This window comes from Peromyscus eremicus, chromosome 1 (assembly GCF_949786415.1).
Source record: "Peromyscus eremicus chromosome 1, PerEre_H2_v1, whole genome shotgun sequence".
In the NCBI taxonomy this organism is placed as follows: domain Eukaryota; kingdom Metazoa; phylum Chordata; class Mammalia; order Rodentia; family Cricetidae; genus Peromyscus; species Peromyscus eremicus.
In genome coordinates this window covers 150,246,297-150,266,380 of record NC_081416.1, presented here as the reverse complement: position 1 = coordinate 150,266,380, position 20,084 = coordinate 150,246,297, and the positions used below count along the sequence as shown (strand labels likewise).

The 20,084-nt window shown below is 38.3% G+C and overlaps 1 protein-coding gene across 1 annotated transcript in view; it reads right to left on the bottom strand.

Moving 5' to 3' along the window:
- Nell1 (neural EGFL like 1) overlaps positions 1–20,084 on the bottom strand; it is an 806,688-nt gene that overhangs the window by 2,859 nt on the left and 783,745 nt on the right. The window contains exons 18-19 of the mRNA XM_059253364.1: positions 14,647–14,823; positions 12,337–12,561 (exon numbers count right to left, since the gene is read on the bottom strand). Coding sequence (XP_059109347.1) covers positions 12,337–12,561; positions 14,647–14,823 — 402 coding nt within the window. The remainder of the gene's footprint in view (positions 1–12,336; positions 12,562–14,646; positions 14,824–20,084) is intronic.

Sequence of the window (20,084 nt, the reverse complement as noted above, 5' to 3'; positions counted from 1 at the left end):
CAACTAGTGTTCAAAGGTCAACCTCTCAGAACCAACAGTTCTGGTGGTGGAAATGATCATGTAAGGTGTTTTGGAATTATTGCCTTTTGAATGTAGTAGCTGTTTCCTGCAGTGAATTTCTTATGTGCTATTGTATCTTTCCCATTTGATTCTTTTCCCAAGAACTTTTAACAGTGTGCTTGATCACTTATTGGGTAAAACATTGGATAACACCCCGCAGCTATGTGTGAAAAATAGTCACACAATCAAAACCTGTTTCTCACAACCAGGTTTTTGTTCCTTTCTCCAAGGTAAACTTAGAGGTCTGCCTCCTTGCAATTATCTTCATTGGCAGGCATTTGGTCAGTGTTTAGTGTTCAGGCAAAAGAATCTCATTTGAGACATTCTCAGACACCCAAGGACATAGAATTACAACATCTCTGAAATTGTTGACTCACAGCCTTTAGATAGATAGGGAACAAGTGTGCCCTGGGCTCACCCCACCACCAGATAGGAAAGCGCTGCCCCAAGCTAACCTGGACCTAACAAATTCTTAACTCCTTTTACTTTCACCTTGGTTTGTTAATCAGCTTACTATCTAATCACACCTAGGAATGCAATACTACACATGGATTCCCCCCTTTCCCCTCTTAGATTTCCCTAATTGATTCAAGGTCTCTCTCCCTCTCCTTAGACCCTTTCCCTTTAAGAGTTCATTGAGGTTTTTACAGGTCACCCCCTTCTTGAGTTATACAGAAAGCCTGACAGTCACTGCCTGATGTAAACTCTTATCTATTTTATGACCCTGAAAGAATTCAAGCCTTGTGACCTTGCTTTGGCCAGAGAATTGCTGATTATACCTATATAAAAACTGGAAACTTCAGAGACTCAGGGTAGAACTAAGGTAGAACAAAGAGAGAACAGCAGAGAGATCAGAGAATGAGCTTATTTAGAACAGTAAAGTGAATGGACTGAGAGAGCCCGGTGTACGCTGATTCTTTTGATATCCTTAAGACTAGATACCCTCTGCTTGTAAGCACCTTCGCCTGACTCTGGGAGAAAACCCCTTGGGGCAGGTACCTGAAGGGCTTTCAATAAAAGAAGATGTTAAATCTGAAAAACTCCAGACAGAAAACATCCAAGACATTTCTGACAATATGAAAAGATCAAATCTAAGAATAATAAGAATACAGGAAGGAAAAAAACTGGGGTCAAAGGCGTAGAAAATATTTTCAACAAAATCATTGAAGAAAATTTCCCTAGCCTAGAGAATGAGGTGCCAATCAAGGTACAAGAAGCACAGGGAACACCAAATATATTTGACCAGAAAAGAAAGTTTCCTTGGCACATAATAATCAAAGCTCTGAATATACAGAACAAAGAAAGAATATTAAAAGCTGCATGAGAAAAAGACATATTAAAGCCAGACCTATTAGAATAACACCTGACTTCTCAATGGAGACTCTAAGATCCACAAGGACCTTCTTCAAACTTTAGGAGACACAGACACCAGACCAGACTACTACACCCACTAAAACTTTGAGTCACAAGATAAGGAAAAAGACATTCCAAGATAAAGCCAAACTTAAGCAGTATTCATCTATAAGTCTAGCCCTACAGAAGACGCTGAAGGGAAAATTTCAACCTGAAGAGGATAACCACACCCAGGAAAAGAGAAAATCAGAAGAGAAGAAAAACACCACCATCACCACACACACCACCACCACCACCACCACCACCACCACCACTACCACCACCACCACCAACAACAACAACAAAATAACAGAAATCAGCAAACACTGCTTGTTGATAACTCTCAACATCAATGGTCTTGAGTCACTAATAAAAAGACATAGACTAAGAAAATGGATGTGAAAACAGGATTCACCCTTCTGTTGTATCCAATAAGCACCTTAACATGAAGGATAGACATCATCTCAGGGTAAAAAGATGGAAAAACATATTCCAAGCAAGTGACCTTAAGAAGATTATAACCAGATTAATATTTGACAAAATAGACTTCAAATCAAAACTAATCAGAAGAGATAGAGAAGAACACTATATACTCATCAAAGGAAAAATTCATTAAGAGGACACTGAGATTCTTAATATCTATGGACCAAACACAAGGGTACTCAAGTTTGTAAAAAAAAAAAAAAAAAAACCACTACTGTAGCTTAAATCACATATTAACCCTCACACACTGATAGTGGGAAACTTAAATACACCACTCTTGCCAATAAACAGGTCATCCACATAAAAACTAAACAGAGAAATGATGGAGCTAACTGAAGTTATAAACAAAATAGACCTAACAGATATTTTCAGAATGCTTCATCCAAGTACTCACAAAAATACCTATTCTCAATAGCTCAGGAAACTTTCTCCAAAATTGACCACATACTTGGACAAAAAGCATGTCTCAACAGACAAGAGAAAGTTAAAATAACACCCTGCATCTTATCTGACAACCATGGTTCACGGGGGAATGTGAACAACACAAAGCTTACAAACTGATAGAAACTGAACAATTCATTACTGAATGAAAAAAAATGGATGAGGACAAAAATTAAGAAAGAAATTTAAAACTTTTTAAAATTGAATGAAAATGAAAAACCAATATACCCCAAATTATGGAATATATAAAGGTGGTTCTAAAAGGCAATTTCATAGCATTAAGTGTCTACAAAATAGAAAGGAAAGATTTCATACTAGTAACTTAACAGCACACCTGAAAGTTCTAGAACAAAAAGAAGAAATCACAACCAAAAGGAATAGACAGCAAAAAAAATCAAACTCAGGGCTGTAATCAATAAAATAGAAACAACAACAAAACAACACAAAGAATCAATGAAACAAAAAGTTGGTTCTCAGAGAAAATCAATAAGATTGATGAGCCTTTAGCCAAATTATTTAAAAGACAGAGAAGATTCAAATTAATAAAATCTGAAATGCAAATTGGGTCATAACAACAGACACCAAAGGAATCCAGAGAATCATAGGACATATTTTAATAACCTGTACCCCACCAAATTGGAAAAATCTAAAAGAAATGGATACATTTCTTAATATATACCACCTACCAAAGTTAAATCAAGATCAGATAAGCAATTTAAACAGATATATAACCCCTAGTAAAATAGAAACAGTAATTAAAAGTCTCTCAACCAGAAAAAAAAAAGCCCAAGGCCAGATGGTTTTAGCCCAGAAATCTATCAGACTTTCAAAGAAGAGTTAACAGCAGCACTCTTCAAATTAATCCACAAAATAGAAACAGAAGGAACACTGCCCAACTCATTTAATGAGGCCACAGTCACCCTGACACTCTCCCTTATGAACATAGATGCAAAAATCCTCAATAAAACACTTGCAAACAAAATCAACAACACATCAAAAAGATCATCTACCATGATCTTCATCCCAGAGATACAGGGATGGATCATCATAAAAATCAATAAATATAATCCACCCCATATATAAACTGAAAAAAAGGGCATGATCATCTCAATAGATGCAGAAGAGGCCTTTTACAAAAATAAAATATCCCTTTATGACAAAAATAAATGAGAAAGATTAGAGATACAAGGGACATACCTCCACATGATAAAGGCAATTACAGCAAGCCCATAACCAACAGAAGCTTAAATGGAGAGAAACTCAAAACAACTCCACTAATTAGTAACAAGACAAGGCTGTCCACTCTCTCTATACCTATTCAATATACTACTTCAATGTAGGCTTAGATAGAGCAATGAGACAACTAAAGATCAAAGGGATACAAATTGGAAAGGAAGAGTCAAAGGACTCCTATTTGCTGATAATGTGATATTATACTTAAATGACCATAAAAAATTCTACCAGGGAACTCTTACAGCACTTTCAGCATTTTCAGCATAATATCTGGATACAAAAATTAACTCACAAAAAACCAATAGCCTTTCTATATACAAATGACAAATGAGAAAGAAATCTGGGATACAAAACCTATCGAATAGTTTCATAATATATAATACCTTGTGAAAACTCTTAACCAAGCAAGTGAAAGACTTGTGTGATACAATCTTCAAGACACTGAAGAAAGAAATTGAAGATATAAGAAGATGGAGAGATCTGCAATACTCATGAATCAGTGGGATTAATATAGCAAAAATAGTCATTCTACCAAAAGCAATCTACAAATTCAGTGCAATCCCCATCAAAATTCCAACCCAATTCTTCACAGATCTTTAACAGACAATTTTCAGCTTCTTATGTAAATACAAAAAGAAAAGAACTCAGGATAACTAAAACAATTAATAAAAGGACTGTGGGGGTATCACTGTCCCCAATATCAAGTTGTATTACAAAGCTATAACAATTAAAACTGCATGGTGTTGGCACAAAAATAGACACAATGTTCAATGGAATTGAAGATCCAGATATAAATTCACATACCTATGAACATTTGATTTTCATTTTAAAAGAAAAAAAAGTCCAGAAAATACACACTGGAAAAAAGATAACATCTTCAACAAATGGTACTTGTCAAACTGATTGGCAGCAGGTAGAAGATACATACATAGGATATATACAAATAGATCCTAATATATTACCCTGCACAAAACTCAGTGCTAAATGGATTCAAAACCTCAATATAAAACCAGATACACTGAACCTGAAAGAAGGGGACGTGGGAAATGATCTTGAAATCGTTAGTCCAGAAAAAGACTTTCTGAATGGAACACCTTACCACAACACTAAGATCAACAATTAATAAATGGGACCTTACAAGACTGAAAAAATTCTGTAAGGCAAAGGACACTGTCATTCAGACAAAGCATCCACCTACAGAATGGGAAAAGATCTTACCAACTCCACATCTGATAGAAGACTAACATCCAAATATATAAAGAACCCAAGAAACTAGATATAAAAAACAAACCCCAAATAATCCAATAAAATGGGGCACAGATCTAAACAAAGAATTCTCAATAGAGGACATTGAAATGATTGAGAAATACAAATAAATGTTCAAAATCCTTAGCCATCAGGGAGATGCAAATCAAAATTACTTTGAGATTCCATCTTATGCCTGTTAGATCATTACACAAGTGTTAGCTCATGCTAGCACAGATGTGAAGTAAGGGGAACACTCATCCATTGCTGACTGTACAAACTGTATAGCAACTATGAAAATCAATATGGCAGTTGCTCAGAAAGATATGAATCTATCTACCTCAAAATCCACCTATATCTAATTCTCAAGCATATACTCAAAGGACGCTTCAACCTAACACAGAAGCAGTTGCTCAACCATGTGTGTTGCTGCTCTCTTTATAATATTCAGAAATTGGAAACAACCTAGATGTCCCTTAACAGAAGAATAAATAAAGAAAATGTGAAACATTTACACAATGGAGTACTGCCCAGCCATTAAAAAAATAACATGAAATTTTCAAGCAAATGCATGGACCTAGAAAACAATCATTCTGAGTGAGGTATCCCAGACCCACAAGGACAAATATGGCATGCATTTCCTTATAGTAGATATTAGGTGTTAAATCAATGGGAACCAATCTGTTATCCATAGAACCACTGAGGTTAGGTATAGAGTAAGAGACTAGGTGGGAGGAACAGATCTCCTTAGGAAGGGGAAATAAAATATATAGTTATGGAAGGAGTAGGTGGGGGGACAGCTAAAATGCAGGGCCATTTGATGGGTCATGTTGTAACCTAATAGTAGAAGTTCCCTAAAATATATACATATGAGATCTAAATGATGTACTGGAGAAGACAGAGTTCTACCGGGACATCTGTCACCAAATTAAACTTCCAGTACTGGAATTAGGTTACATCTAATTGAGTTGTTTGCCAAAGGGGTTCCATGGGAATCCCCAAACAATGTAGGGTATTGCTAAGGCTATAGGTTTCTCTCCAAAAACTAATGGCAAACCCCACTGCTGAGACAAGACATACACATCTTATTGAACATGGAGAAGTTGAGCTGGTACCTACATAGACCATAAGTCCTATGTGCTACTGGCTCTGGTACAGGAAGGTACTCTACAAGCTACCAAAGGATAAACGTAGACACTGACCCAGCTGTAAACCATTCTATCTACAATAATGTCCTGCCCACAAAATATGATAGGGCAATGCTGGCATGAAGCTGTGGGAGTAATCAACCAGTATTACATTTGACTTAAGGCCCACTCTGTAAGATGCATTCCATACCAGACACTGCTTGGGTGACCAAAAACCTGAGACTAGATAGCCCAGGAATCTAGGGCAGAACCAAATACCACTGTTCTAAAGAAAAATAATGTAACAATAAAATGACTACTAATGACATTCTGTCATACTCATAGATCAGTGAATTTTTTTAGCCATCATCAGAGAAGCTTCCTCCTATAGCATATGGGGGGAACAAGAGACCCATAGTGAGACACTATACAGAGGGGAGAGACCTCAGAACAGCCTTAAATAGGATATCTCTATCAAATCTCTCCCCTCAGGTTCAGAGAACCTTCCAGAAGATGAGACAGAAAGAGTGTAAGGGCCAGAGGAGATAGAGGACACGAAACAAACAAGGCCTTCAAAATACAACAGGATCGACACACACGAACTCACTGAGACTGAGGTAGCAGGCATAGGGACTGCACAGAGCTGAAAGGAGAAGTGTATGCATGTACCCATCCCTAACTCAGAAACTATCTCCAATTGATAACACTCACAAATGCAAAGTTAGTTTTCTCCAAGGGAGTGTCACTTAAGAAACAAATATTCTTAAGGGTATGCCCCATGTCCAGCAGTGGATGGCCAGCAGAAAATGAACTCAATGGCATCTTTGCAGGTTCCTTGTCTCACGTCAGAGCTTATTTTTCTTTTTTTAATTTTTATTTTCATTTTAGTTTTTATTTTATTTTAATTTTTTACTCTACTGTTGTGAGATGTCATTCTGTATGCTATGAATACATGTTGCACTGATTGGTTGATAAATAAAACCTTGATTGGTCAGTAGCCAGGCAGGAAGTATAGGCGGGGCAAAGAAACAAGGAGAATTCTGGGAAGAAAAAGGCTGAGTCAGGAGTCACCAGCCAGACACAGAGGAAGCAAGATGACAAGGCAGAACTGAGAAAAGGTACCAAGCCCTATGGCTAAACATAGATAAGAATTATGGGTTAATTTAAGTGTAAGAGCTAGTCAGTAATAAGCCTGAGCTAATGGCCAAGCAGTTATAATTAATATAAGCTTCTGAGTAATTATTTTATAAGTAGGCTGTGGGAATATGGGGGGGCCTGGCGGGACCGAACAAATCTTCCAACTACATTTAGCGTACCAACAAGGGGCTCTTGAATTTCCATAAAGCCTAAAAGAATTTAAGAAGGGCTTATAAACACAAAATAATGGATCTAAAACCAGATTTCTACTTCATGACTCATGCAGGTTGAGATATAGAAACATCAACGTATAGAGATGCCATGGCATGTGGACTTAAGCTACAGTATGGTAGGGTCATGGCATACGGGCTTGAGTGCAGCATGGTGGATTCCTGCCATTGTACACAATGGTGTCTGCAAGCCATGTGGAATGGTGCATGGTGGATACAGCTTTTGCTAGTACAGACAAAATTTAAAAAAAAAAAAAAAAAAGGAAAGAAAGAAAAGTTTTTTTGGGCTACACACTACTGGATGGAAGCATAGACCCACTGCTTCACAGAGTCAGCGATGAGCATTGTTCCCCCAAAGCTGGTGATAAACGTAATTCTGCCATGTTGGAAAGCTGAGATGGGCAGAGCCAGCAGCCAAAGTTGCCATTTCAGTCCTAGTCATGCTGCAGTTTAAAGCAATAGATTCACAATAAGACAGATTGAGATGGGATAAACCCTAAACAGTTTCAGTGTGTGTAAAAATGTATATAGGCTTGAGAGAGGAAAAAAAGATAGACAGTTATATAAAGAAATAGAAAGTTTTAAAAAATAAAATCTTTAAAGAGAAAGTAAAAGTAATGTAAAAAAATAAGCCATGTAAAGATGGAAATCACACAGAGAGTCTGGATTATATTGTCTTTGGGATTTTTAACTGCAGACAGATATTTGATTGTAAAGGCTAATCAGTTAAACTAATATGAATATTTTAAAAGTATCTTGACTTCAAAATTTATGTCTAAGGATATGTTGCTTTGGAAAGGAGGCTCTGCTTTTGTTTCTATAGGAAGCAAGAGGCTATGGATTTGTTCCAGGTTAAGATGGATCAGATTTGATCAAGCCAGACCTCCTGAACCTTAACAGATGGTACCTATCAACAAAGGTTATAGCCAATCTTCCTAGGACTTGACCATTATCTCCAGTTTTCTCAGGATCCTCATAAGACTACCAGCACCCCCTAACAGCAGGAAGTAGCCTAGAACACTACACCCACATTCCCAAAATGGATTATGGATATTTGTCTTTGTTAGAGATTAGTTACAAATAGTTATTGGTCATAGTCAATATCTTTCTAGAAGAAAAAAGGGGGATAGGATATAGATATGATAGGATGAAAGGGTAGGTTATTGAACTTACATTTAAAGAGCAGCAACTTGTTTAAAAATGTTTTACATTGTTATGGCTTTTAGTTTATTAATACAAATTTAAAATTAATTTTGTTATACTGTATGTATATTTCTACTCTTGTTTAAAGTATTTTGTTTGTGCAGCTCATTTGAAATTGTAGTGTATAGTTGAGAAATATAGATTAATAATTAGTCACCTATGATAATCAAACTTATAGTCATGTTAGCTAAGTTTTCTAGATATATTTCAATTAAAGTAGGTAATCTTCAAATACTTCAAAGATCTACAGAATATGGCATTTAAAATGTTTTAAAACTTAGACGTTCATGGACAATGAGACAGGTCTGCTCCTGGCAGCACCGATTTACTTCAAAGACGAAGATGGGCATCGAAGATACTCCATATGGAGTTTCTCTTCTTCTTGGCAAAAATAGTCATTTGGACAAGAAACTGTTCTTGCCTAGACTGCTTGACAAAATGTTGTATAAACTGGACATGCAGGACCCATAGGAAGTTGACCACTGAACTTTGCAAGAAGAAATGGTCCTTCAGGTTCCTGCTTCACAGAAAAAAACTGCTAGACATTCTACAGGACACAGGGAGAAGCGACTGAGAGACTCTAGGCCTATCAGCTAAAGAAGGATGCCCCAACGTTGCAGAGGAGCTTTGGGTAACTGTCCAGGTAGCCAGCTGTCTCTGTCATTTCCAGAATTTTGGAAGCTGCTTATAATGTATTTCCTGTTTACTTAAGCAATATTATATCCTTCTGGGGTCTTTGATGTAGTTGAAGACTAGATAGTTATAATTTTGCTTGGTTATGATAAAAGATAAATTAGATATAAAACTTTAGACTCACAAATATAGGATAGATAAAATATTTTCTTTAATTTTGCCAAATACAAATAGACGAGATATTATAATTGTTGCTTGATAACTGTTTTGTTATATGTAATTTTACTAAGTTAAAGTTAAAACCTTCATTTTTGATTAGACAGAAAAGGAGAAGTGCTGTAGGATGCTGTTCTGTATGCTGTGAATATGTGTTGCTCTGATTGATTGATAAATAAAACCCTGATTGGCCAGTAGCCAGGAAGTATTGGCGGGCAAAGAGATGAGAAGAATTCTGGGAAGAGACAGGCTGAGTCAGAAGTCATCAGCCAGACATAGAGGAAGCAAGACGTCAAGGCAGAACTGAGAAAAGGTACCAAACCACATGGCTAAACATAGATAAGAGTTATGGGTTAATTTAAGTGTAAGAGCTAGTCAGTAATAAACCTGAACTAATGGCTGAGCAGTTATAATTAATATAAGCTTCTGAGTGATTATTTTATAAGCAGGCTGTGGGACTATGGAGAGTCTGGCAGGACCAGAGAAATCTTCCTACTACACTCTACACATATTTTATATACATATTGTGGCTTTCAGTTTTACAATTTTACGGGAGTCCTGTGTGTAAATGAATAGGCCTTTGCATTTATGGAAGTTTCTTGTGCCTTTTCTGGGACTCTTTTCCTTCTGTTTGTTTCATCTTATTCCAACATGTTCATTTTATCGTATCCTATTCTGTTTTTGTTTATTGCTATCCCTTAGATTCCTGTTTGTTTTCTAAGGAGAGACAGGAAGGGTGTTATCTGGATGGAAGAGAAGGTGAGAATGATCTGGGAGAAGTAGAGAGAGGGGAAACTATAATCAGGATATAGTGTTTAAGAAAAAACCCTCTATTTTCATTAAAATAAAAGGAGGAATAAAATCTTGTTTGTGGTGGGCAAAAGTCCAGAGGGGATCATGGGTCTTTTGATATAGGATGCTTGACATTTTTTTTCTACTGGAGCTTCATCTTATGATAGCACATTCTAGCCCGGCGGTGATGGCACACACCTTTAGTCCCAGCACTTGGGAGGCAGAGCCAGGCAGATCTCTGTAAGTTCGAGGCCAGCCTGGTCTACATAGTGAGATCCAGGACAGGCAACAAAACTATACGGAGAAACTCTGTCTTGACATACCAAAAAAAAAAAAAAAAAAGGTAGTATATTCTAGGAAACGGAAAAATGTCAACACTAATAAATCCAATAAAAGACAAGCTGTAATGCCTCCACTGATAGCTGAGGTAAAGGCAGACTTTGATGGGATCGAGTTGACTATCATTCTTAACATGCTTAATAATAGGAATCTGAAAGTGATGTTTTGATTGAGATTTTGACTGGTTGATCGAGCATCACTTGAAGCTGCCTTTGGTCACGATTCTATGAACACTGAAGGGAGGAAGATCCACCTTTAAAGTCTTAAAGATACATGAGGACATTTCATGGGGAATCCTCCAAAAAGACAGAGAAATAATCACATTCAAACATCACAAGAAACCCAGGAATATGTTTGGTGATGTAAAATAAGACAGAGGAAACAGCTATATAGATCTCTCTCCTTGCCTTGCCATTGATAGTTTCTGTAATTTTCCAGGATGAAGCTAAGAAGTTGTGTGCTCATTTTCTTCACTCCCCTTCCTTCCTTCTTCCTTCTCTTTCTATCTCCCTATCTGGCTCTTGTCTTCCCTTATTTTTTTTTCCGCTGAATTTTCTTTTTCTTTTTTAAAAATTATCATTATTTTTTAATTTTATAATGTAACTTTATATATCAGCCATGGATTCCCCTGTTCTCCCTTCTCCCGCCCCCCCACTCCTCCCCCATACACCCCCCCCCATTCCCATCTCCTCCAGAGCAAGCACTCCCCTGGGGATTCAGCTCAGTCTGGTAGATTCAGTCCAGGCAGGTCCAGTCCCCTCCTCCCTTCACCCAGGCTGAACAAAGTGTCCCTGCATAGGCCCCAGACTCCCAAAAGCCAGCTCATGCACTAAGGACAGGTCCCAGTCCCACTGCCTGGGGGCCTCCCAAACAGTTCAAGCTAATTGACTGTCTCACTTATCCAGAGGGCCTGATCCAGTTGGGGGCTCCTCAGCTATTGGTTCATAGTCCATGTGTTTCCACTAATTTGGCTATTTGTCCCTGTGCTTTTTCCAATCATGGTCTCAACATCTCTTGCTCATACAATCCCTCCTCTTTCTCGCCAATTGGACTCCTGGAGCTCCACCTGGGGCCTGGCAGTGGATCTCTGCATCTGCTTCCATCAGTCAATGGATGAGAATTCTACCACAACAGTTAGGGTGTTGCGCCATCTGATCACCAGAGTAGGTCAGTTCAAGCTTTCTCTGGACCATTGCCAGTAGTCTATTGTGGAAGTATCTTTGTTGATATCTGGGGACCTCTCTAGCACTTTGCTTCTTCCTATTCCCATGGGGGTCTTCATTTATCATGGCCTCTCTTTCCTTGTTCTCCCTCTCTGTTCTTGATCCAGCTGGGATCTCCCACTCCTCTAAGCTCTCTTTACCCCGACCCTTGCCCTTCATTACCCCCCCCCCTCACGTTCAGTTTGTTCATGTAGATCTCATCCATTTCTCTGTCATTGGGCGATCCCTGTGTCTTTCTTAGGGTCCTCTTTACTAGGTAGCCTCCCTGGAGTTGTGAGTAGCAGTCTAGTCATCCTTTGTTTTACATCTAGTATCCACCTATGAGTGAGTACATACCGTGTTTGTCTTTCTGAGTCTGGTTTACATACTGAAGGTCAAAATAACTTGAATTATCTATAACTGAGCTTACAGACAGTTGTTAAAATTTAGTAGTTTTTAAGGCAAATTTGTATTTTTCCATGTCCATTTGGAATCTGCCTTTATACAAGGACCACCTAAAGAACATGCACCCCATGGAATCTGAGTTCAGAGATTTTAGAAGGAAACTGTCTGTAGCTCATACACCCCAGGGCAGCTGGTTACCTTGCATTTACAGGTTGTACAAGGAGATCCAGCCATTGTCCACACTGCGCCGCTCAGCCTTGAAACACCAGAGCTGTCCAGGCAAGTTTTTCTGATGTCATAAGCAATATTATCAGCCAGGCAGGGGTCACTGACACAGCGGGGACAACATTCTCCTTCAAAGATGGCTGTGTATTCACAGCTCAGACTAGGGCAAGCTAGGGGCCAACAGTCTGCCTCTCCTTCCTGTGGAGAGAAAGATGAAATGAGTCTCCCTCGTCTTATTCAGTGTTATATTCCCAGTATCCCTTGGGAGAGGAAAGCACTAGAATTCTCATTATTCTCCTTGCTGAATGCTTCTAGCCTGTACAATGATATGTATGATCGGTCCTCCTCTATGAAGATACACTTACACACATAACTTCTATGAAGTTATCACCTTCCTCAGGATAGTTTTGCTGACCACCTAATCCAGGGTTCACAGAAAGTCTTAAATCAGCTTGTGTTCCAAGTACAGCCTACAGTTATTTATCATATTTTATTGTTTTTTTTAATCAGGTTGCACTGTATAGTTGGTATAACTCAACATTAATTTGAGCTTTTCAGGCTTTGATTGGTTGTTTTTCTCTCGCTGCTGATGATTAGAGTTTTGTCCAACAGATGCTAATAAAACAAACAAGCAAAGGGATGGTAAAAGGTGGCTAGTGTATAGAGATGCCAACTTCTTTTAATGTCAAAAGTGAGACCTGAAGTTGAATATTTCAACAGCTGCATCAACTGAGAAGCTGGTGTCAAGTTCAGAATTGAGGTTGGGTGTTCTCAGGAGAAACCAACCCACCTGTGGAAATTCTTATTTAATTATTTAGTAAATGACTACAGACTCTGGACTTGTGCAGGTTTCGACTATTTCTTCCTTGAAAACATGACAACACTCAGAGTCTGGCATGGGTAAAGTCTTGATAAAATATTTATTAAATGTGACCACTATTATTCTAAAATAATAGGAGTAAACTCAGGAGTTTCTGCAATTCAAAAACTGTATATTCCAAGGACTGGACATTCAAGATGTGCCTTTGAAACTCTTTGAATGGAAACTTCATGTGCAAGATGAATGCCAGTAATTCCAGTGATCCGATGACTAATTTCTCAAAAAAGAAATGTGGTTCTCCAGACCAATACTGGAAAAGGATCTGTTGTTGTATTGGATGTGTTTGTCCTTGGATGGGAATTTGTAAAATTGGCCATGAACTGAATTAATCTAAGTTGCAGTCTTAGTATTAAGACGGATTGGAAAGGATACATTTACAAATGCTTGTACATTAACCTGGGGATTTATAGGAACTTAGAGAACAATTTCTCTGGGTGCTAGTTTTCATATTATACCCAGAAAGAGAAAAATTCATTTCAATAAACATTAAGCACCAAGCTAAGAGTTTCCTTTACAAGCTGACTCAGGTAGAATGCTCAGAGATGGAGCACCACAGTCTCATAGTTCCCAACATGCCACATTCTTAAGTCTTCCATCCTCAGAAATCATTGTTTGTGCTATGACTTGAAACACATTGAACCAGTTCTGGAAATAAAGCATTTTCTTTGAACTTTCCCAAATCTAGGCATATTATTAGTATCCTTATATTAATATTTAAAATAATGTTCTTTTTTCCTATTTGAACAGATTTTTCAAAGAATAAAACAGTAACAACAGTAGTCACCATGTTAAGAGTCTTCTGTGGCACTAAGCCAAGTGCCTACTGCGTGTTGAGTATGGTATTCACCTTTCACATACATTCTCTCATCTCCCTAATAATTTTTGAAATTGAGACTCATAAACCTGTGGACACTTCAGGAAAAGAATAGAAACTGAAAGGTTATGACATGTCCAAAGTGTCCACACCAAGCTAGCCCTTGAGACAATTATAGAATTGGATTCTCAGCCTTGCTCACCCAAACTCCATTGCTTCTATTATGTTTCTTCTATTGACAACTTTAAAGGTTATGTCAAAAGCAATAATAGGCTTGGTTCTGTCTGGACAACCATTGCTTACCAAGCCGTTGAAAGCTACTTTATGAAGATTTTCCTTGCTTTGGATATTCTAAGATATAGGGGTATATACAAACTGTGCTCAAGTTAAATCTGTTTCATAAATTTTTGCAGTATTTTAAATGCAATGTAAATACATCCAGGCAGAGTACATGGCCCCCTGGTTAAGCACAGCCCCACAATGTTCTCCATAATACTGTAAACATCTTGGAACTCCAGCCCCAAAGCACATGCATTTATAACCCTTCTTCTAGAGCAATGGCACCAGGATCCCCAGGAAACTGACATACCAGACACCGGCATTGCTGGCAGCTGTGGGTCCAGTTGTCTCCACTTCGATACAGCTTATGTCCGCTTTGATCTAAACATTGACTCGTGACCCTGGTGTCACACTCTGGGCAGCAGAAAAGGTCAACATTTGGATTCTGGCAATCACAAGCCGTCCGCCGGCAGAATATCTTCCCATCCTGTTGAGAAGTGAGGTCAAAGAGGTTTTGTGATTAGGAAAATGCATACACAGATGCACTATGAAAGTCAAGCCTTATGAATGCTTCATAGAGAATAGAAAAAAAAAACTTCCTAGATGCTGCATCTGTCTTAGCTACCTCCCATCTTGTTCAAAGCAGGCACAGACTTTCTTCCCCAGAGCTTTCCTGCAGAGTCAACCAAGTCAAAACAAAGACATCACTAAGTTCATCGAAGGAAAAAAAAAACATATGTTCTTTGAATTTTTAAAAAATAACTGTGAGAATTATGTTTCTAGGTAAGAATTATAGCTAGCCTAAGCAGCTGAACTGAAGATGTGATCAAGAAATAATTTCAGTTGGAAGGGGAACTACATGGTGGTAGTGTCTGGGGGACAAGCAGGAGGGGGAAGTAGAAGAAACTACATGGTCCATGTGTATGGAAATAGAATGAAAGTGTGATATTGTGTGCCAAGACAAGAAGAAAAGTTACTCATTTCAGTGGAAAATCAGGGGACTACATCGCCTTAATATATAAGAACACCAGCAATCATGTTTAAATGTACTTGCCTAATTTTATACCTTCCTCAATACTTAAGGGATGTGGGAAGAATTAGCAGAGATCCAGAGACAAGTGCCTTATACAGGTCACACAGTGCAGCAGAATCTCCAAGCCTACAACTGAGTTCTGGAGTTTCAAAAGACAAGGAACACTTTAGGTTGCTTATTTGGAGAGCTTATGATAGGTTGTCACCTTCCTCCATGGAGTGGTTCACCAAATTACAGACACAATACAGTTTCAGGAGGACTAGACCTGGGCACTCCCAATTATAAAGCACTGAAGGTCAAGAGCAGCTGAGCATTAAGATTGAGTGCTTCTGGCATGTCTACTGTCTGTGGGTCGAAGTAGTGCCATATTTCCATTAATGGAGAAGCTAAAGTGTGAGACTTGTGGCTACCACTTGTGGTTACAACTATTTTTGTTAAGGGTTCACTTTTATTAAAAAATAATGATGCGTGTGTCCCTATAGAGACCAGAAGTGGTCACTGGATCTCTTGGAGCTGAAGCTACAGATGGGTGTGAACTACCCGACATGGGTGCTGGGGACTGAGCTTGGGTCCTCTGGAAGAACAACTGAGCCATCTTTCTTCATCTACCTATGGTTACTTTTTTGAGCATTTCTGAAACTGAATCTTAGGGCTAGAAGGTCATTGGAAGGACACAAAGTCCATCTTCACTCTGACAGCCACATCTAAAAGTTACAAAGACTATGCTTGAGGTCATCTATCCTTGGGAACGCCCACTAAGGAGGGTGTTCAGGTACATGTCTGTGTGTCTTAGTCCTGCTATCTCTCCGCTGGCCTCAGTGACTGTTCCTTGAAACCACAGCTCCTGTGTTCTTTTATAACACTTCAATCTTCAGCTCTTAGAATCTAGTTTGTATGTCTTCACTGAGCTAGTCCTTCTGGGAAAAACATCTCTACTTCCTCCACCTGTTCCCATTGTTTATATCTTTTCCCTATAAAGCAGCTTTGGTGGCTCCCTCCTTCAGGCTTTGACTACTGGGCATGATCGTCACCATCCTTATTAGTCAAAAACTGAACACTTATCTTCTGCCCCAATCATGTGAAGTATTTACCTATATTATATTTAATACTGATGACCCATAGAAATTTATGCCTTCATTTCTCAGGTCAGATAACTAAGTATATGTCTTCAGAAACAAGGAGTGAACTGGGTTTCTGTCACTATGGTTTAGGTTTTACTATGCTTTCTCTAATGTAGCCTACTTTGCTTTCTTCTTTTGATTATGTCACAGTGTTGACTGATATTGAGCTTAATGGAGACCAAAATCCATTAGACCCTGCTCCATTGTCTGTGGCTGGTTGATTGGGCAGATATGTATTTTCTGATGCATTTGCATTTCATCCTCTTACGTCCATCTCACCTCTCCTTTCAGTCACAGCTTTTACCAGATACTGCATCTATCATCTTCCATGGGTCCTGCAGCTCCACAGTCATTGACATCTTCAAAAAAAAATGGACCTGCCCCTGAGGTCTTAGTCCATTTCATCCATGAAAATGGATGGTATGGTAAGTACAGTGGAAGCTAAAGTGAAGATCCTTACAAGCACTACATTCCTTACAGAGAGTAGAAAGAAAATGATGGCTACCTTTGTAATGACTGAAGAGGTGGAAGGGGCCTGCACTCAAATTGTATGTATTGTCTCTGTTATAAAAATGATAAGAGAGCACTGTTCTATAATATCAAGAGATGAAATACACATAGATACTTGCATGTACATATATATTAAAATTAATACATATTAATTTTACAAAAACACAGGCCTTCTATAAGTATGTAATATGTGTGTATAGAGAGAGAATGAGATACACACACGGGGAGAGAGAGAGAGAGAGAGAGAGAGAGAGAGAGAGAGAGAGAGAGAGAGAGAGAGGGAGAGGGAGAGAGAGAGAGAATATCAATCTAGAGGTGAGCAGGTGAATTCAACCAGATAGTTTATATAACCTAGCATTGATGGGTCTGGTCCAGATCATAGAAATCTTCCAACATTAAGTCCTCAGCTTATTGGCCCATTTCATAAGAGTCTGTCTTGAGGTTGAGTGTCTGTTCTACTATTAATTTTCCACATTGGAATGTCATTACCCTTCCATGGATCTCTTCTATAATTTATGTAAATGTGACACCAAAGGTACTTGTGTCCCTCACGCTTAAAGAGGATGAAGTTAGAATTGGAAAAATAGTGGATATCACAGTCTGATCAGTTTGTGAGAAAGTACAATCAATGGGTTAAAGTAATATTCCTAATTTTATGGTTTATGTCAGGAATCAGCAGACACTTTCATTAAGCACTAGTTAACAAATATTTTAAAATTTGTAAACTATGAGTACTGTGTCACAAACACTCAGTCTCACCACTGTGGCATTAAATCAACAGGTTCTTTGTAAGTGGATCAGTTGCTTGTGCTCCATGAGACTTTATCAGGCAGAGCTGTTGAATGTGAACCTGCCCATCAGCTTGCTAACTGCTAGTTTATGTTTTTATTTAATGAATCCAACTACTCAATTGAAAAGTTTCAGACAATGACATCAATGTGGATTGTGTAGTATGTGGTCAGTGGATTGTTGTTGCAGTGATTCAAGAATAAAATGTGTCATCTAAAATTTAAGACCTAGAGTTTTATACAGTGTATATATACACATTCAAATAGTTTTCTATCAATGTGAATTTCCCTGCTTTAAAAAAATCTAGAATTAATTTAAATATTGTAATTCTTATTAATTGTGCATGGTTGAACTTCCATTATGAAATTGCTTGGAAACACTGAAATTCTGAGCAGGAGGGTAGGAATTCAGCTTTGATATCTCAGTGGAACTGGGGTCGACATCTTAGCTGGACAGAGGCCAAGCTCTGGGAACAGCCCACAGACTCAAACAAGAGGGATAGCTTGCCGAAAGTGGTCCTGTTCTCGCCCATAGTTGGTGTCCAGTGTGATTGCACTCCATGAGTATGCCTTTATAATCACATTCTAGTTGAATTAATGAAGCCACCTTTGACATTTCCATTATAACAAAAGATTTTTCTTGACAGTTGCTCTGTAATTGAAAGCCAACAGGAACATTGTCATTGTTCTGAAATCTAATGGAAGCTAAGAGGGGACTCGTTGGCATTTTCACATAATTGATGAGATGTGAAATTGCTTTATTCTGCAATAACCCTAAAGGCAATTCATTTATTCCTATTCATTCTGCTAACTAGTAGGTGGGATTGGACCTCATGAAAAGACATATAGTAATCTGTGAAAATAATTTATAGTTTTGATTGGTGCTGGTTAAAACCACATGGCTTGGCCATGTGGTTTCTGAGGCTTAGAACTTCAATATCTGGGAAATGAAATGTTTTGCTGCAGAAACTAAGTTGATGGGACTGGGTGATACAGCTGGCAGGAAAGTGCTTGCCTGGGATGTGTGTGTCCCTAGGTTCAATTCCCAGCACTAAAATAAGAAAGATGATATGGTTGTACAAAATTTATTGTGACATATTATTTTAGTGAAAGTGATGGGAATCATGATATAAGTTGCCTGAGGGAGATACTCACCGTAGTCAACCCTCCAGATCTAACTCAAGTGCCCCATACCATGTTCCCATCCTAGTATGCCTACCCAGCTTGTGCTGCTGCCAACCTCTAGGCTTAAAACAGGAACCAATTTGCCTGCCCACAAACTACAAGCCTTATCCAACCTCTCTATCCAGCCACATCTTGCATCTCCTTATCTAGGGTCTAGCCTGATGAGTTAACCCAATTTTCCCCTCCATGCAACTTGCCCAATCCTGGATCCACCCCTGCACTCTAGGCTTGGACCAAGGTGCACACCCTGAATACCAACCCAGTCCCCTGTGTCCACTTGACTTCATTCTACCTAAACCATATCCAACTTCTAGGCCCAACATTACCCATACACCTCTCTTCTGCCCCAACCTGATCTGTCCATATCAGACACAGAACTAATAAAAGTAGTCCACATGCAAAAATACAAACAAAATGAAAGATCAAAGCTTTTTGTCTTCCTACAAATCCTGTAAAACTGTTTGCCAATAAAAATTATTTAGAGGGCATAGAATTTAGAAAGCAATAAAAACTTCATCCAAGAATCCAAGGAGTTTAAAGAGACACAAATAAATACTTCAATGACCCTAAGGAGAATAAACATATAAGGTGGATGGAAATGACACAGACAAATGGAATTTAAAAAAGAGGTAGAAATATTGAAGAGAACTCAAGCTGAAATGAAGATGGAATTGAAAAGTCAATGACCCAACTAGAAAACTCAAAGGGAAGCCTTATAAGTAGCATGAGTCATGCCAAGGATACAATATCAGGACTCAAAGACAGAGTACAAGATTTAGATGAAATAAGCAAATACTATAAAAAATTAACACAGGAAAAGGACATATAGGAAATGTAGGAGACCATGAAAAGACCCAGATTTCAAATAATAGAAATAGATAATGGAGAAGTATTCTAAATCAATGGCATAGACCAGGTTTCCGATGACATCATAGAAGAAAATTTACACAAACTATGGAAAGATACACCCAAACATGTACAAGAAGCACACAGAGTGTCAAAAGAATATACCACAGCATATCATAGTTAAACACTTGAGTATGCAGAACAAAGGAAGAATATTGAAAGCTGTAAGAGGGGGAAAAAGTAAGTCAAGTATAAAGGGAAAACC